Raw genomic sequence first — 19805 nt, 5'->3', positions numbered from 1 at the left:
TACCGTCAATTTTGTTGTATTTCACGTATCTTTCGGATACATTTCGGCACGCTCCTCTTTATTACAGAAGGTTTAGTATGGCCAGAAAATGCTGTTTTTCAGTGGAAGAATGTGTTGGTATTATGAATTAAGTCATAATCTGAAAAGGTATCAAAAATAACAACATTAGGATTTAAACTTTATTTTTTTTTGAGATTTTTTTTATTTATTTATTTTTAAGTTAGACTTAGCGATGCAAAATCCCTGTCCTGTGGGAGGATTGCTTTCGCGTTTGCTCTGTCCCGTGCATGCGTCTAGGAAGGAAGTTTCCCATCCCGAAAGAGTTAATAGTGCCATCTTGCATTTACTTCTGACTGATCCATACGAGAAGCAATGTTTTGACTTCATTGAGAATATGTAATCATTAAATAGCAATCATGATGATAAATTTGTAAGAATTAATTTCCTTAACCTTATGCTTGTTTTTCAGGGTAGTGCAATATTGTTTATGTGGACCTATTGTACATGCATGCTAGATCAGCTATGCTGACATCTCGTTCTTGCGTCTCAGTGGTTTGATTTTTAGATTCTACAGTGATTTTTTTTTTTTTTCTTTTCTTACCTTTGTCTTGTTGCATTTTCTTTGGGAGCATACATGTAAACATGCACTTAAAAAGATATGTTGTAATTTGTCTTAATACAAGTTTCACAAACTACTATAAGATGCCAGCTAAAGAAAAGCTGTTGGTACCAGTGTGTTAATATCTTAGTGGCAACCTATCTGATTGTGTCCTTGAATACAATCTCTTTTTTATCTTTTTAAATCACAGCGATGTAATTTCCAGTAATAATTCAACTGAATTTGTGCTCGCATTTTATTATTGAAATACTTCTCTCTCATATTACAATGTGAAATCAATGTGACACTAGCCTAGGTGTTTACCTTTTTTTTTATGAAGATGATGATTTAGCAAACCATATATTTTATATTCCTGTTTTGCTTCTAATTTGGGGGGGAGGGGCTATCAGTTGTGTTTACCACTAAACACAAACTAATACTGAAATATAGGTAGTTCCTGCATAATACTTCATCATTACTCTTGTTTAAAGTTAGATAGTTAAGGAAGTTGTTAACTTCGAATTTAATTGTTAATTTCTAGTTAATGTAATACTTTCAGTTTTAGTCATTATGCAAATTATTCTTTATAAGAGGTACTCGGTAAGCAAAATTTGTCTGTATTTATCTCATTGTTGACTCTTTGTAAATATTGGGTGACTTTAATTAACATTTGATTTAAGTATTTCTTAAAAACTACCACATCTATTTTAAGAGTCTTTATGTGACAGGTGTGCTCATATGCTGACATAATTTTTTTTTTAAATTCCTGTATAAAAATTTAAAGTAAAAATTGTATGCTAAAAATACACTAGAAGAGTCTTGGCATATTTCTGAGGAAATACTGATTTCAATGTTTTTTGGAATTAATTTATGATTCTGGAAATGGATTAGTTTTCTTGCATGTTATAATTCTATATTTTCAATATGCTGAGCACTTTTTCTGTAAATTTATTTAGTTTATTATTGGAGAATCGTAATTATTTTATTTCCAAGCTTGGGTCATATCTGCTAGAAGTAAGTGTCAATTAAGATAGCATCCATTTTACGCTGATTGCATTAATGTGGTAGTACAAAATAAGTAAATAAATTGAAAAAAAAATTGTTATTAAAAGTCTTATTTAAAATAACAAGAATTATTTTATTTTTTCAAAGTAAGAAAGATTCCATAATTAGTACTTGTCTATCTCATTCTGAATTTTATCCTCCAGTGACTCGTCTTATCAAGTACACAGGCTATGGCAATGCTGCTGGTTTGCTGGCTAAGCGTGGACTGATGCTTGGAGGCAATGGTGATGGTAATTACTCTAGTGACTCAGAAGACAGTGATACAGAGGAGTATATCAAAATGAGAGACAAGTATGTCATTTCTCTTCATTGTAATTCAATTTATTTCCTAATTATTATTATTTATGGGCCAATCCCCATCATTATCCCTAAATCTCAATATAAAAGATTTTGAATTAATATAGTATTTTGAATTATACAGAATTTCAAATTTATAATGTATATTTAAAAATTTTATATTGGTGAAGGAAAAAGAAAACCCTCGAAAATGAATATTCTAATCCAGAATTTTGTCAGTTAGAAAATGAAAATGTCACTATAAAGCAGGCATGAAATACATATATATTTGTTTAGAAAACAGAAGAAATAAGAATTTTTTTTTACTTCATTTGTTTAGTGTGAGAATTATTGTCATTTATTATTTTATATGTTATTCATGAACAGTTCATGCATAAGTAGAAAACATCAAACATAGAGATTTATAACTTCAAAAAAAGAATATAATTTTCATTTCAAATAAATGACACGGAGAGTAAAATAATCAAAATATGTATGTTTAGAGAAATTTTACAGAACTTATACTTCTAATTATTTGGCCTATGAAATCTAAAAGTTGCGAGACTGCATTTCTCCCCTTCTTAAGTTTATTGATAATTTAGAGTTTTATATGAGTCATATATTTCCTATTAAGCTTAAGAGGGATCTGGAGGACAGAGTAATAAACATTTTGTTGTAAGTTCCCTGGAACAGCTGACCATTTCAACTGCTGCTTTACTTGAATAAGCAGTGAACTACTTTTTGCTTTGTTTGACAATTTCCTGTTCCTATAGCTCGCCATCAAGATTTTGGATTCCTAAGATTTTTTTTTAAAACCTATGCAGTACACTCCCGAGTATCCAGCCTTAATGTGACAGAAGCACAGATTGTTAACAAAAAAGCTGGATAATTTGGAGTTCTATGAACTCATTTCTTTGCTCACCATTACCAGAAGACAAAGTTCTTATACCAAAGCCCAATATTATAATAATTATTTTCTCAGTTCTTATTGAGTACTAAGACCCATTTATCTCAAACTACCTAGAATATGAACGTGGCCGCAGCCTGATGAGTTATAAAAGCTGTTGCCGGTAATGTAGCAGTTGAAGAAGAATTTGAAGCAGTTGCCGGTAATGTAGCAGTTGAAGAAGAAATCGAAGCAGTTGCTGGTAAAATAGAAGACTCAAATATGTTTGTATTCTGCAATGCCCGTTAAGAATTTATTAGAGAAAAAGTAGGTTAAAAGATGTAAGCTGTTCACATTTTAACATAAATTCTGTGATCTTCACTGTTGTACACTTAAAAAAAACTTTAAGCTTACTTCAAGCATTTTGAATACTGTATGTACTGTGCAATTATAATCAAGAACAGCAGCAACGATTGAGGCTCATTACACATGGATTGAACAATGAGCAGAACACTGTCCTGTCACAACTTTTATTTTGCACACGGTACACAAAAAGGATTGTAGCAGATATTCTCTTCCAGTGCCTTGACAATGTTGCCAGTGCAATGCCTTGCCTTCCTCATTTAATTACAATAAAAGAAAACCAGGCCAGATAGTATGGAAGCCATATACTCGGGAGTGTACTGTATAATATTTTTTATTTATCGATAGATAATTTAATATGGAATCATTTCTGACATTCACTTGAATAATATAATAACATAAGCCTTATTATGTTAGCATTAGACTATCTTACTTCATTATAGTGTGTGAATATATGCATTTTGTTGAACCATATCATGCATTCTTATTAGAATAGATTGCTTAACAATATTTCCTGTGGAGCTACAAAAAAAAATGTTTTCATTTGTTTGTTTTGTTTCCATGTGTATGTGCATATACGTATTAAGTTTTGGTTATTGGTTGTCAGAAATTGTATTTCAATTTTCATAATAGTTGTGCGAGATACCAAATATATTATTATTGAGAAAATAGTACTCATAAAGGAACATATGCCATCACTGTAATCTCGTGATTGTTGAATATGATTCTGTATTTTGTTGTTTTTCATTCAATTTTTTAAAATTGCATAAAAACAAGTGCATTATTTTTGATGAGAAGAAACTGTTTCAATATTTCGTAAAATTAGCACAATTGATTTTAATAATTATATGTGTTTTTGAAATTCTCTGTTCTAATTAATTAAAAAAACTAACAGTTTATGTAGTTCAATGTTAGATTTATTAAATACTAGCTGCCTTTGTGACCATCCGGTTCGCCAGTACTAATGCTTGCTAAAATGGACAATTAATATATTATGTAACTTATTCTCATAATAGATTTTTCTGCAAAATATTTTTAAGGTTCAAATTCTGACAGTCATATTATTCACTTATACTATTACATAGTCTCTCTCTAACTTCTATTAGCACCCGTAAAAATCAATTTTAAATTAAAGTAAAATGATGAAATTGCAATTAATATATTAACAGTTTTTTAGAAATCCATGCATGTCTAAAAAATATATGAGAACTGAAAGCAGAGTCGTTCGGCATTGAAGTCTTACGTGCATTACAGAATAATTTTTATAATTTATGATATCTAAGAGAATCATTCACCAAAAATTTCACGAATTCAATGAAAAATTAAGTTTTTAGTTTTATTTTCAAAAGGATATAAATAGATAATTTTTGGTTTATAAAAATTATGAAGTTTAAATTTTAGAGAGTCCTTTGGTCCTAAGGAAATAAATTCTGCAAAAAATTCTTGACACTCTAACTTTTAAATATATAAATAAACGTTTCTATCGTCTACATTCAAATTCGACCGATTTATTAAGTTTTGAATATTACAATATTAGAACAATGGACATTTTCATATTCTAAGCCAAACACTCTTGAGGAACTCTGGGAAATGATTGACTTCTTTGAGTCAGTCGATGAAGTGATCTAAAATCCCCCTTTTTTATAGAATAGTGATATTTTCATAAATCAGTCAGCTTTAGTGATTGATTTAGTTGATTTGAGTGCAACTCTTTTTATTTAAAATATTAATGTCCCAAGAATATTTTGTTAAATATGATTCACAGAGCATAGGTAAAAATTTAAAATTCGTGATTCATAAGCATCTATTTACCCCAATCAAATATTAATATTTATTTCAATTAGACCATTTTGTTAGCAGATGTATGTCTATTATGAAAGGTTTACAAATTAGCTGTTGACCTCTGATTTTTATTTAATCCTATCCAATAGATGTACATATTAAACCACATTTACCTTAAATAAAATTGTTTAATTGAATTTGAAATATAGATATTGTAAAAGATCATACAAATCATGTTTTTAAGTGAAAATCTTGAAAGCAAATAAAATCTATCTAAATAAATCTTCTCGTCTTTAATGGGACTCTTGCATCTACCCAATGCCTTTACTGCTGTCGATTCTATTAAAAGACGCAATACTTGCTAAAAAAGCAGAACAGTACAGTACAAGACATATGTAGACATGAAAACAGTAACACATCATCACTAGGCAATGGCGTAATTAGAAACAATTATTCAACTGCAGCAGTTTTAATTAAGAACGACCAGTGGGATAATGTAATCAAAAAAGAAATTAAACTTGATGTAGTAGCTGCAACTGAGACTATTTCAGCATTAGAAAAATGAACTTTAGCAGATCGATAAGAATATGCTGGCATTATTTTGTCTATCAACCCAAGTAAACTGTTTCATGTCAAGCACTGTACCATGTTATATGAAGTGTGAAATAAGCTGAAAGCTGTCTTCGAATCTCAAGGCACTACTTAAAAAAGCTTCTCTATCAAAGGAACTATTGTTTTGAAAAATGTCTGACATGAAAACTATCCCCTAAAAGAATTACTTGAAATTGTTGAGAAATTGAAAGAAGTACAGTTGGAAATTGCCGAATATCTTCTATCCATTTTGCTCCTGTACAACATACTGGATTATTTCGAAAATTTCAGATGTGCCATCGAAGGAATCAGGAAAAACCATTAACAGGATATGTGTATTTTATTTTTTGTTTTGATGTCTAAGACAAAAAAAATCATTCACAAGATATGTCTTCAAATATGCTGAAAGTGCTATTTCTTGGAAATCAAAAATAAATAAATGCATTGTCAACCTCCAGTTGACTATTATACTAAAAACTATTGAGTTTGCTGACAACTGATCCTCTTTAAAAGTTGTGAAACATCCTGTTTAGCCTGTTCCTGAGCACATAGATATTCGTTATCATTTTGTCTGTGCAGTTTATGAAAAGGATTTATTTGATTTAAAATATTTACTGTCTGATGAAATGCCTGCTGATATTTTTACTAAAAGCTTAAATGCTAATAAACATAATTTAATTCGATTAACTAGCCTCAGTAAGTAATAATTTTCCTACAAATCTGTATAGGCATGTTTGCTTTTGTAATTACTGTTTCATTCTCACTATTATAATTAACTATGTAAGGCATAAATTGTTCATTAGAATATCATTTTTATTATTATGAGTATTGGTGAAATAAGCATTGACAAAGAGGTATTGTTATTTGGTGGGGGGGGGTATTAGCAACATAAAAATCCAAGCCTAGTATAATATTTATAAATCTTATATATTGGTGATTTGATTATAACTTATTTATTTTTTTCTTGTTTGCCCTGATTATTAACCTTTTAGGTTGTTAAACCAAGAATATAAAATGTATTTTTTTTAAATTTTATTTCATGTGACTGAAAAAATGAATTGAATCAATGTTCTGCTAATTAATGGCTGATGCAGATCAAAAAGTATATGTGCTGTGATTTGAAAGTAGAAATTAAAATGCTATTTCTATATTAAAGCCAAATGACAGCATTTTTTAAAAAAATTTTATTAATGGCAGAAATACATGATTACATGCTATAGTGAGTGAATATGAATTTTATCATAGTAATAAAAATATTCTTAAACATACTCTTGACAGTCATAGTTGATTTTTTTTTTTTTTTTCAAATAACACAATTATGTTTGAATAAGCAAATAGGAAATTCAGTTTCCTGTTTAAAGGAGCTTTGGCAAAATTTTGCTTCTATAGTAGCCGGTAAGATGTATCTTCAACTTATGAATTTATTAGAGATTATATACTGCATTTAAAACATTTCTTAAAAGTTAACAAAAAAAGAATCCAACTTTCTATTTCTATTTTTCTTACACTTTTTTTTCAGTGTTTGAATTTTACATTGTATGAAATTAATTTCAAAGCACTTTAAAATTTCATACTGTAAAAGTCCTTCTCCCACATTAGGATCAACCCAGTTGTTGGATGCTACCAGGAGCGAAAACCCAATCATCATCTGGATGATTTGACCGAGGAGCAGAGGGAATACGAAGCCATGCAGCTTGTTGATATGATGGATAAATTGGCCAGGTAAGCTACAGTTGTTTTCCATTGAAAAAAAATATTCAATACTTTTTGCTTTGCATTAAAAAAAATCGAAATTTCCGAATCTGTACTCAAAAATACAAGTACAGATTCCCAGTTAAAAAAAAAATCTATTCATCTACATTATGTATTAAAATACAGTAATGTCTTGAGTTATACTAACACAGTTTATACAAAATGAAACTTGTGTAATTTTATATTATTCCTCCCTTTTTTGCATATTATTGAATTTATAATGTGATACCAATCCACAATTCAGAATTTTTTTTTAATTCTCCCCAACCCCTTAAAAACAGCTGATGTGCCATTGACAAGACTAGAAGCTGATTGAGTCATTCATTAAATAGAATTTTTTAGGTATTTTTTTCCAGGCTAGCTCTACCCAGCTACACATTGTTGTAAATTTGTCTGGTTAAATCTAAAAGAAAGAAAAAAGAAGATGCATGTTTCTAATGTGTTTAATTTCACATTGTTTATGGGTATACAATATTTTTTGTTGTTTCATTGTCTATGCATTAAGGTAGATTATCTAATTTTCTGACTCAATATATAATTGTTTGAACATTCAACATATAAGTGTCCATGTCAAACTGCACAATTCTAAAGATTGGCCCAGAATTTTGTTGATGGTAATTGCAAATGTCATTTAAATTGAGAATTGCTATCTCATTAAATGGAGATTTCATATTTGTTGAAATTATAGGAATGTGAAAAATGAGAACATCTACACTTTCAAAGATTCCCTAAATATTATTGCTTCTATGAGATTTGCTCATTGGTATTCTTGTTGCAAGTGGTGGGTCTTTACAAAGTTTTGGTGCTGTCTTTCAGTTGCAATATGTTTGATGCCATCCCTGGCAGATAAAGTGAATTCAAAAATTTTGTTGGATGATTGATTGCTTCCACAATAGTGTTATCGATTTGAATGTTTCCTTCATTTGAATGTTAAACTAAATGATATTGTTAAGCTCATAAATATCATTATTCTTAGCTCATTCATTCAGTCATTTGTGATTCTAGCAATTTGTTGGAATATTGGGAAGTATTTTTTGAATGGCTATGAAATTCACCTTACGATGAAATAAACCGGCTCTAATCCGTTACCAGTTTCTTCCAACTGAGATAAGAATATCTCAGCTAATCAATCGTTTTACAGCTGGACACGCCTAGTACAATGTCTTTACATATCATTACAAAGTTGAATATTTCAGGCAAGCGTTTATTTCATCTGTTCTTATCAATCAAGGAATTACAGGAATGTTTGTCTGAAATTTCTTGCAAGCAATTTTAATGTGTTCCGAAATGGTCTGATCTTTCTATGTAAATCTTGCATTGTTCGCTGAAGAGCCTCAAGGAAATTTTTTAGGTGACATTGTGCATCATCCCAAACAATTAGTTTGAATTTCTGCAATACTCACCTCATAATACCATGCTTTATGGTTTGGAAATGTTGAATGTGGAATTTTCAAAGAATTGTGTGTTCAGTGTCAATTTCAGAGCGAAATGAATAGTTCTTCAACTGGCAGCCCTTCCGACATTCTAGTAGCAGTGTTGGAGATATTTTAGACACTATCCAACATTTTGGAATGAAATTGCTGCCAGAATCAATCTAATGAGGAATATTTTACTAATCTCTCTTCATGCATTTAAGAAGGTTACTGCAGCGCCTTTATTGACAATTTGTAATATTTGATTGTGAATGTACTTATTGCTCAAGCATTAGTTTAGGAATATTTTATTGCACATGTGATAAAAGATCACCCATGTTGTAATTTTGTTGGTGCATTTTTACATTAAACGAAGCCGCGGTAGATTGTTTCGGTAATAGGATATTTCTTTTGGATCTTCTTTCCTCTGAATAAATACTACACTTTCTGCTGACTTTCCAATCTTCTCCAGGTCATTTTTATATAATTTTGCAACTCGTTTGGATGCGTTGAATTTAATGAATCTGTAAAATCATTCAGTAAAGCAGTCTGAAATGAATGCTTCCTTGTTGATTATTTGTTTTTATGCCTGGATTCCTCATACTCATATAAAATTCATAAGATGATTTGTTTACATTTGACTGTTGCCATTCCATAATAAGAAATAAAAGCAATTATTTTGCCATGTATGTTATCATTTTATATATATATATAAATTTTGTATAGATACATAACAACTGTGTTTTTTATTTGTTTACTTATATTCTTTACTCCTTTTTTTTATTCATTCTATATTCATGCCTTCTTCCAGGTTGCTGTTTCATGAACCTTAATTAGAGAATACTTCACCTAATTAAAGATTTTGCATATTTATATCTGAAACTAGAATCCTACTAAATGAATCAAAATTATGCTGTTTAAGTTGCCCTGTATATTTTATAACTTTGAGGTATTACTGTATAGAGAAAACCAAAGTGATAGATGATTAAAATTCTATGAAAATAGGATTCTTAACAGTAAAGACTGTCAACCTCTCATGTCAAAAGGATACATTCAATAAATGTCAAAGCCCTCCAATGATAAATCAGAGTGCTTTCTCTTTAACTTTCTTGTAAATAACGCCATATATTGCATATTATGCTTTGTTGTACAGTAAAAAAAAAAAAAAAAAATGATACAAATACACACATTTTTGGTTGCACATATCATTTCATTCATCTCAGTTTTTTTGCATTTATGTACATGTGATTTCAAGAAACAACTGACAATGTGCCTATTGTCTAATCCAAAAATTAATACAAGTCTGCAATTCTTATGATAAAATCATATGCAAAAGTTGCCTTCCCTTTCCATTTTATCATATCCACATGGTCATAAATGGATAGGCATACTTGCCATTGTTGACTTTTTGGCTTAATCATTTGCCATTGGTGAAGTTAAAACTTCATTGCATATTATTGATGAACATAGTCGCTAGACTAAACTTTTGGTAGTTTTTATTATTATTATTATAAATTGATGTTTGTAATAAATGTGGCATTTCTGACATTTCCTTTCCCTTTTTTTTTTTTTTTTTTTTTAATTATTTGGTAGTATGTGTAATTAATACACAAGTTCCAAAATTTGACAAAAATTTACAATTTTGGTATCGGGCATACTTACCATTGAATGACTTTTTTTGGCTTAACCATGTGTCATTTGTGAATTTAAGGTTTAATTGCATAACATTGATGAGTCAATACAGTAGTCAATCAACTATATTGGCCGAGTTTTTTTGTGATAAATTGTTGTTTATAATAATCATGGCCTTTTTGACATTTTCTTCCTTTTTTTTTTCCCAATTGTTTGCTTTTATGTGTGATTAATAAACAGGAATTCAAAATTTGATAGAAATCTAAATTTTGGTATTAAAACTACTTATCCAATCTCATTTGCCTAGCAGATTGCATTATTTGAGGTATTGTTTTCACAGAAAGATATAAATGCCTTTGTTAGATTTGATGAGATTAAAATCTGGATATTTATCAAAATCCTGAAGTTGAATTGCTTGGCAATTACAGCACTTCCACCAGGTAAAATTTGGGATAGAAGAAAGGAAAAAAAAATCTACAATTTTTTAATAATTTATTTCCTAATTACAGTGCCTTTTTGTGCTAATTTTGCTGGTCTTTGAAACTGTTAAGATTTTTTTTCACCTCTGTGGCAGATGTTTGGAGAGTGGAGCATCAGTTTATTTCTGAAATTTAATCAGTTTATGCAATCCTGTTATGCATGTTTGGATCATCTAAATGGCAACGGTTATGATCAATTTAGCATTATCTGTCTTGCTACCAATACTGACAGTATTATTTTACTTGGTGTGATGGTTTATAATTATTGATGCTTCTTATTACTATCTATATGGCTTTGTGCTGTTATCTGTTGGTATATTACAGAACCAAATTTGAAATATTTTGATACTATCTCAGGTTGGCATTAAAGAGATGATTTTATTAATTTAACTTTAAAAAAGTAAATGTTTTATGCAGTAGAACTTTTTTATGTTTGTACTCATAAGGTTTTTGTTATTTCATAAAGAAATATAAAATCTTGATTACATTTTTATGAATAATTTTTAATTATTATTTTCATTCAAGTCAGTTACTTGGTAGGTTCCTATAGGAAGACTACCTATTGCAATCGTTCTCATGACAAGATTTTAGGAAAATTTCTTCAGTTCTTCACCAAACATGGACCTGAGAATCCAAAATCATCCTTCATATATATATATATATATATATATATATATATATATATATATATATATATATATATATATATATATATATATATATATATATATATAATTCTTTGCCCATATTATCTTTTGAGAAGAATAACAAAGTAATTTTGTTTGGATTTTAACTGGCTTAGAATACATTGTTAGCAATGTAAAAATTTAGGATGAGTTCGTAAATGGCCCATCTAGCGCAAAGGAGGATAGAAATTGTGGTAGGGATTGAAATTTTCATTTTGCTATAATTTTCTTAATATTGAAGATATAAAAAATAACCCAATTATCCGAATTAGCTCCTCATTAAGACGAACAACTTTTGTATTTAAAATTTTCCGCTTTGCATTCCAGCTTGCCGAGAGGAATTTTTCTTTATTTGTTATGACACTTAATTTTTGACTTTCCTTTAATTATTAATATCATCATCAAAACAAACCTCCATATAATTGATTTGCCTTTGTGTTTTTACACATATATATTTTCCAAGAAGCATTTTAGCTCTAAAAGTGTTAAAAAATAATTGAAATCAAATATAACATTTTCTGATTAACTTATTTATTATTATTAATCAACCCTTTTTAAAATTGTTAAAAACCTTAGCAAAATTATTTTTTAAATTTTTTTCTATTCATTCTTATTACAAGACTGATATTTATATGTTGAGTTTGTATGAGCAGTGGCATAATGAGAAGTAAATGTGCTGCTATATCTTAGATAATAATTTGAGATGGAGGAAGGGGTGGGGGGCTACTGAAGACAAAATATTTCAACTATTAACTCATTGATTTTAACCAAATTAATTTGAAACGTACATTTCAGAAATTTCATTTATGTATAAATTACCACGCTTAAGATAACAAGAAATTAAATTAAACTCTTGAAAAAATTAATAAAAATACTCGAAAAATTGGTAGAAATCTTTTTTAATTTTTTATCGATTATATATTAAAGATATTTAAAAATAAAGATAACTTTCGATTTCCTTGCATCATCTTGAAATTTAAGTAATAGAAAAATAGATTTAAATGGCATAACTTCGACTTCAGAAATAGAAAGATAATTGTCTTGAAATGATTAATCTGGACGTCATTAATGGAAAATATTTTCTAGAATTGTTCAAAAAAATTAAATTAATTGAAATCTCTTATTCAAAATGTTGATTTGGATAAACTTGAATTGTCTGCTTTGTCTTTGTCTAACCTAACTGCCTCAATTCCCGCAGTCTATGTTTAATAATTTTTAAATCATGCTGTTTAGAGAAATAATGCCATTCCAGCATCATTATATTCATTAAAATGAAATCGAACATTGTGCTTTGAAGTTAATATCGAAAAACGAGCCATTTTTAAGCATTGGCATTAAGAAAAATTTGATGAAAGAAAATTCGTTTTCGTTTAAATTGCTTTTTTTACATTAAAAATTAATTATTTTGAAAAAATTTATTTAAAAGAATGAAAAAAAATGATGCATAAATAAAATTGTTATAAATCAAAAGCTAATTGTTTGAATTTTAAATTAATGTAAAGATGGTTTTTATATGCCCCAAAATTATTGCGAGACATTTTCAACTTTGCATTATTTTTTTTAATTTGAAATATAATTAAAATTTTAAAAAATCCTTCCTTTTTCAACTATTTTTTCTGTTATCCAAAAATTCAAGCATATGCCAAATTTGGTAGTTTTAGATTGAACAGTCTGCCCTATTGACTATTTTGGATGTTTTTTTTTTTTAAACCATGCAGCGTGCAGAAAAGTATGCTGCGCTTTAAATATTACTACGCAAAATTCCAAAATCCTTCTATGGACTGGTGAAAAGTCCAATAAATTCAATAATACATAATGGCGTTTTATTCCACATGAGAATCTAATACATAGGTGAAAAAGCACTGCTAAAATGAGCACAAAAGAGCGCATGTAGTAAATAGTTGTATATGAGTAACAGATCGGATTTTAAGCAACTTAATGTCATAAATTACTCATATAGAGCTTGAATGAGATTCATTACCCAAAGACAGAACTTCGCTCAACTCAATGCTGGGGTTGTTTTTTTATAGCAACAGCTGTTACCGTTAAAGTATGAAATCCGTTATTTTTTAGAATACCTAGTTATTCCATGAAATAACTGATCGTGTCCGTTAAAGTGTAAAACTCTCTTGTATTTCATGGTTTAACTAGTTATTCCATAGAATAACGATCTGCAGCCCATTAAAGTGTAAAATAATCTATATCATATATCTCGCACAACAAATACATTTACCTTCCACCCCTACTGCATTTATGTTTTTGTTTGTTTGTTTTAGAAATAAAAAATGTTTTTGTTTTAGGAATAATGTTCTTTGTAATTCCAAGTGTCATTTTAGTAATGCTTGTTGTAACAAATGATTTTATGGTATGTTTCCCTAAATACCATTTATATGCTGCATAAATTAGATAAATTGCTTCTTTTTCATTTTAATTGTCTATCATTAGTTTAATTTCATTTTAGATAAATTGTTTATTTTACACTTTAACTGTCTCTCATTAGTTAATTTATAGAATGCCTAGTTATTTCATAGAATAACTAGTTAAAGTGTCAAATGAATAACATATTACACACTTTAATGGACACGATCAGTTATTTCATGGAATAACTAGGTATTCTATGAAATAACTGCTTTATATACTTTAACGGTAACATAGCCACTGGGATCGAGTATCAAATTTTCTAGCAGAAACCTCGGAACTCGAATCCTAACAGCTATCGCCCAACTCTCGAATAATCTGGGTCCTTCATTTGCATCTCGTCAAGGTGGTGCATAATTAATCTGGCGCATATTTAGCATCTGTCAGAGCTGTTTGTAAAACTGTCTTCTTTACCAGGAGATTTATTGCAAGGAAGCAATAATACAAATTCGTAATGTTATACTGTCCCAAGACGCTATTTATTCTCACTACGCCACTGCATACGAGGGTATTTGAATTTCTCTAAATTGTTTGTTTAAAGTGTGTCTCTCATATTATTTAGAGAGGGCTCAATCAGACCGATGCGTATTGGAGAGGATGGCAAGCCTATAGCTATAGACCATATTCTTGAAATGCGGGAGGACCTGTTTAAAAACAAGGATTGAAAATATGGATTTCAACTCTTTCATCCTATTTTGAGCTGGATCCCATCCATTGTCTGTTCTACATCTCTTTTTTCTGTTTTTGGAGCCATGTGTAGTGGGAAGGTCAATTTCCATTCTTCACCAAGTTACTCAACCAATGGGTCGCAGTGGATGTGATATAGACTAAGTAAAATGTTGTCAAAATTCATTTTCTGACTTATTTGTATTGGCAGTATTTTTCATGCCACAGATTAGTTTCTGTAGTTCTATTAGTTTGTAAAAAAAAAATAATAATTGTCTTAATTCATCTGCCTTTTTAAATTTAAGTATGAACCATGTATTTGCTTTGGATATATTTTCAGCAAAATTTAACCCTTTTTGATACATGAAATGGTTTTATTTTGATTTGCATATAAAATGGCATTAACTTATAAAATATACTTTTAACTCTGCAATATAAACATCAAATTGAAATGTATGTATGAAGATTTTTTAATAATTGCCAATTGAAAGAAAGCTGGAACCAAAATGTATTTTAAATATTAAAGTATTATATTATTTAAAATCATCACCTTCTCATTATATATGGTCAACTTAATTGATTTCGAATGGTGTACATAATAGCAATTTTAAACTTTCTTTTTCAAAACACTGGCATTTGTGCAAAGATTTGTTTTTTCCTCCTTTGTTATTTTATTTGGAGGTTGAAAGTATATATTATAATGATTTAATTTTAATGTATTTTTAACTGATTTGTTCTGTGTCTGATGTTTTTATTCATTTTGCTTCACTGATAAGTTTCACTTTTTTCACCTTGATTTTTTTCTCCTCAATCATTGAAAATAATGATATTTTTCTCCTCTTGAAATTCGTCTTGTTGCCTATAGTTTTAATTATTGCCCTAGATTAAAGTGTGGATTTTTATAATTAGCCTCATCTTTCTCTGATATAGTTAACATTAGTTCATAGATTCTGTATCCATTTTTAAACATAGATTGTATATTCTATGATAACGATTTAATTAAAGCTGTCCTAATGGTAGAACTTTTAGGAAATTAAAAATTTTTTAATTGTTCTACCACATTTTATATCGCAGGACATATATGTGTAAAATATATCAAATGAAATTCATCATTTGGAGATACCAAATTTTTAAGTCTGGATTTTAATATTAATGAAAATGAAACAATGTTCTTTTTCATTCCAATATTTAGAATTAAAAGCTAATCACATCCAATTAGTAGTATCTCATTTATGATTACAGTGTGTAGCTAGTCAAGAAATTTATTTATTAATCAATCCAAATTTCGATTCCCGGGATTAAAATTTGACTTATATTCTATAACCATCCATCTATTCTTGTAATTTATAAATGAATACTTATCTATAGTGATAATTCATCAGGTAAGAAATGAAATAATGCTACAAAATATTTCTTTATAGTTTTCGTTTAAAGGAGAGAAAAAAAAAAAAAAAGGGCGTTTTATCAAATTCTAAATTTTTACTTAATTAAATGCATGTTATTCATTGCTTTCCATTTTTGCAAAAAATTTTGTCACATTTGATAAGAATACTGTAAAAGGATGAATGGTAGAAATAAAGGATAATTCATTTTTCTTCGTATTTCATTTTGTAGTATTTTCTTCGTCATTTCATTGTTATATGAAATTTTGGTGCAATAGTAAATGTTAGCATTTTCAATCGAGCTTCTATGTCGTAATGGTCTTTGCCAGTTATTTATATGGGAAGTTATGCAAATTTCTTGACAGTATCGTAACTAGGGTGGGGGAATTGAAGAATAAGGAATTAGTATCTGTATTTTAAATGGAAATCAATTTTGAAGGGTAGCTGTTTTTTGGATGAAACTGTATTTTTGTTAAACAATTTACTGTTCCTACATACAGCATTCTTCATGAACTATTTCACCTTATTTGAACTGTTGATATCAGTACTCAAGTGTATTTATTCGAAGGGTTTCTGATAAATTGTAAGGATCAACCAGGCATTTCAAAAGCTATCAGTTTTATATTTGAATATACGGAAACAAATGTCTTGTGCATTTTATTGCGATAGTTCAGGAACTAAAAGAAAAATCAATATAAAATAATTATGATTTGCAATTTGGCTTTATTGAAAAGTATGCTACTTACTATCACTGAAAATATTCTAAATCTATTTGTGCTCAATGAGTGTTATACTAATTGAAATTTACTTTACATTTGGCACAAACTTATAATAATTACTAGCTATTAATAATATCAAACTTTTAATAACTTTGAGCTAGAGCATGTATACGAGGGCTGTCTAAAAGGTATCCGATATTTGGCCAGGAAAAATATATTACAAGTGACGAATTCTGGACCCCAATTCCCTTCAAACAAGACTCCTTGCACCTTCACACACCTAGCACACTGATCCTTCTACTGCTGAAAACAATTTCGGAAAGCTTCTTTTGGAATTATGTCCGTTTCTGCTGTCGTGGCCATTTATGAATCGGTTAAAACACTTCTTCATTTGTGTTACCTCCCACAGTATCTTCTCCAACCATTTGCTGAATCTTACGAATTGTTTCACTTTGAAAATTGCCTAGCTTTTGACAAAATATGATGCAGTTATCTCAACTCAACTCGTTCAGTCATCTTGAGGGAAATCAAAAATCTGACTCAGCAGGCAGCGACTGACACACTCGAATACAGAGAAAAACTTCAAGCATGCGCATTAAGTTGTCTTCTTCCACTGTGCACAGTAGCACCACTCTAGCATCCTTACCGTACACTGTAAAATACAAGGTCGGATACTTTTTAGACAGCCCTCATATGTTTGTAGTTCTTTCACAGTGTAAATACATTCCACTGTGATCCATTGAATTGAAAGAGCTCCCAGTTTTCGGATTGTATTTGGTGGATGCTCTCCTAATTTGAAACATCATCATTCATGGCATTGAAACCATCCAAAATAATGTTCCCCACAAGCGTATTACAACTTGGAAAAATTTCGGTAAAGATTTCTGCCAAATTTCTTCAGCATTTTACATAAACGCGTTCCTGTTTTGAAAAGGGGGGGGGTCATAGACTGACTACTCCGTCCCCCCCCCCAAAGGCACATGTAGAAACTTGAATGACCCGACCACCGGGACAGCAACACTGGCGGGAACTGTGGTTGAGTCCTAAGGGCCATCACCCTTCCCTAAAGAACTACGTTCCGTCATTGATGGAAAGAGTTAGACTCCCACCTTTTCGTATACCCACAGGGGTGGCGAGATCCAGCCACCATGTTGAAAGCTTCTCGGAAAAGGGGTGGGGGGTCCCTTAATATACTCATTTACTAAACTATTCGCCAAATAAAATTCCTCGGAAAAGAAGGTTAAATGCTAATTCTATGTGAATACTATACAACATGATTACTGCAGAGTTGGTAGGGTAAGGACCATATTTCACAGCCTGGTCTATCCGTAAAATTTTTCAGAATCCTTCCCAAATGTTTTGTATTATTTAAGATACAACTAATTTGTTTCCTAATTTACTATGCATAAATGATTATTTTCATATATTATGTTGTAATTATATTTGTTTTCGTTGTATATACTATTTTAATCTCAATTTTCACTCAGTGTGAATGAATCTATTTTATAGTGTTTTATAGACATTTAAGATATTTAATATTCAATTATGCCATTAGGCAGCCATTAATTTGTGATTAGCCCTTGTTATTCTGTGCTATCTTTCTAGAAGTGTACACTTATACAAATGAATGAAAACCGAGTTGTCTTCTAACTTATGACTATATCTATTATTTAAGTGTGCTATATATGCATGGCCCCTCTGTTGGGAGGGCTTTTTTCATAATAATTTAGTATGTTGTGAGAAAAGACTAGAGATTGTTGTGTATTCTTCAAAGAATAAGCCTGAGAAAACAACAAGGAATAAAATATTTGGATGTCTAGATTTTTGAGTGGTTATTTGACTGCAATATTTTAATTTCTAAATCTTAAAAGCATACATTTTCATTATGTTCCATTATTTCTATCAGCCATGGTATATATTCTGTTTGTTTCTCTCTCTCTCTCTCTCTCTCTCTTATTCGCTAGTACACTAAGTACCAAGTAGACAGAAAATAATCATAACATTTTTTTTCCCAATGTCACTGGAATAACTCCAAAGTGGATAGACAAGACTAATGTACGATTGCTGATGTTGAATAATTATGAGGCGATTTCTCGCCATATGTAATCGTGATAAGTTTTATTGCAATCTTAAAAACCGTTTATTATCATTTCTGCCGTTCGCTAAAAGTCAAAGTTTCTACCTTTCTCCAAAAGTCCGCCATTTTGGATGAGTATAATCCAAGATGGTGAACTTTTGGACTAGTGAAAGGATTTTGACTAGCGTCGCGAGAAACCGTACATTAATTTTAAGTTTTACCCATTCAAGCATCCTCATATTGTCCAAATCTAGCGTCTTCAAATTACCATTTATTTGGGTCCCTCAAAAACGTGTTGGAAAAAAAATGTATTCGGATGAAAAGAAAAAAAAAATTATGAGCAATGAACTTCCTACACGTTGTCGTTTTTTTATATATCGTGTGGTGGAAAATGTGTGTAGATAATGGAGGAAGATATATAGAAAAGTACACTCATGTCCAAAATTAAGGTCACAAAAATGTTTTTCAAAGTAATTCTAAATTGCTACCAGTAAAATTTAAACAAATTATATTTTATATATTGTGAAGGACCGGTAACACGATATTAACCTTTGTTGTGGGAAAAAAATGTTGTTTAGAATTAGTTTTTGAGGAACTACTAAAATCAGACTGTTTAGGCATCTGGGATTTTTGCGTGCAATTTTGAGAATATTGCATTAAAACAAAAAAATTAACCTGTTTCCAGTGAGAATGAGTTCTCATAATCGTTGAGACGATTCCTTGAGATGGAGAGTCGTTGGCAGGCTTGAAGCTGGGCAGTCTCGAGCGGAGGGGGCTCGATGGTTACAAGTGGCACCGAAAATGGTATCCAGGTTGTGGAATCAATTCCAAACAAGTGGTACTGTAACCAGGAAGGTCGGCCAAAGCTGTCAGAGAGCAACGACGCCTGCACAGGATCGCTATTTGGCATTAAGTTCACGCAGGCATAGTCTGACAACGGCTCCTCCACTTGCTGGTGACCTTGCTGCTGCGTCTGGAATAAGAATTTCCTTACAAACAGTATACTGACGTCTAGCAGAGA

At 30.1% G+C, this 19805-nt stretch overlaps 1 protein-coding gene across 2 annotated transcripts in view; it reads left to right on the top strand.

Annotated features, from left to right (window-relative positions):
- The window catches only part of LOC129980984 (synembryn-A-like), a 52677-nt gene extending 34149 nt beyond the window's left edge, over positions 1 to 18528 (top strand). Inside the window, exons 13-15 of one of the 2 annotated variants that reach the window (XM_056091546.1) lie at positions 1807 to 1954; positions 7161 to 7283; positions 14482 to 18528. In XM_056091546.1, the coding sequence (XP_055947521.1) occupies positions 1807 to 1954; positions 7161 to 7283; positions 14482 to 14605 (395 nt within the window). In that variant the 3' untranslated portion in view covers positions 14606 to 18528. The remainder of the gene's footprint in view (positions 1 to 1806; positions 1955 to 7160; positions 7284 to 14481) is intronic. The other variant, XM_056091547.1, reaches the window with a different exon arrangement.
- The last annotated feature ends 1277 nt before the right edge of the window (positions 18529 to 19805 follow it).

This window comes from Argiope bruennichi, chromosome 8 (assembly GCF_947563725.1).
Source record: "Argiope bruennichi chromosome 8, qqArgBrue1.1, whole genome shotgun sequence".
In the NCBI taxonomy this organism is placed as follows: Eukaryota; Metazoa; Arthropoda; class Arachnida; order Araneae; family Araneidae; genus Argiope; species Argiope bruennichi.
This window is presented reverse-complemented; position numbering and strand designations above follow the sequence as displayed.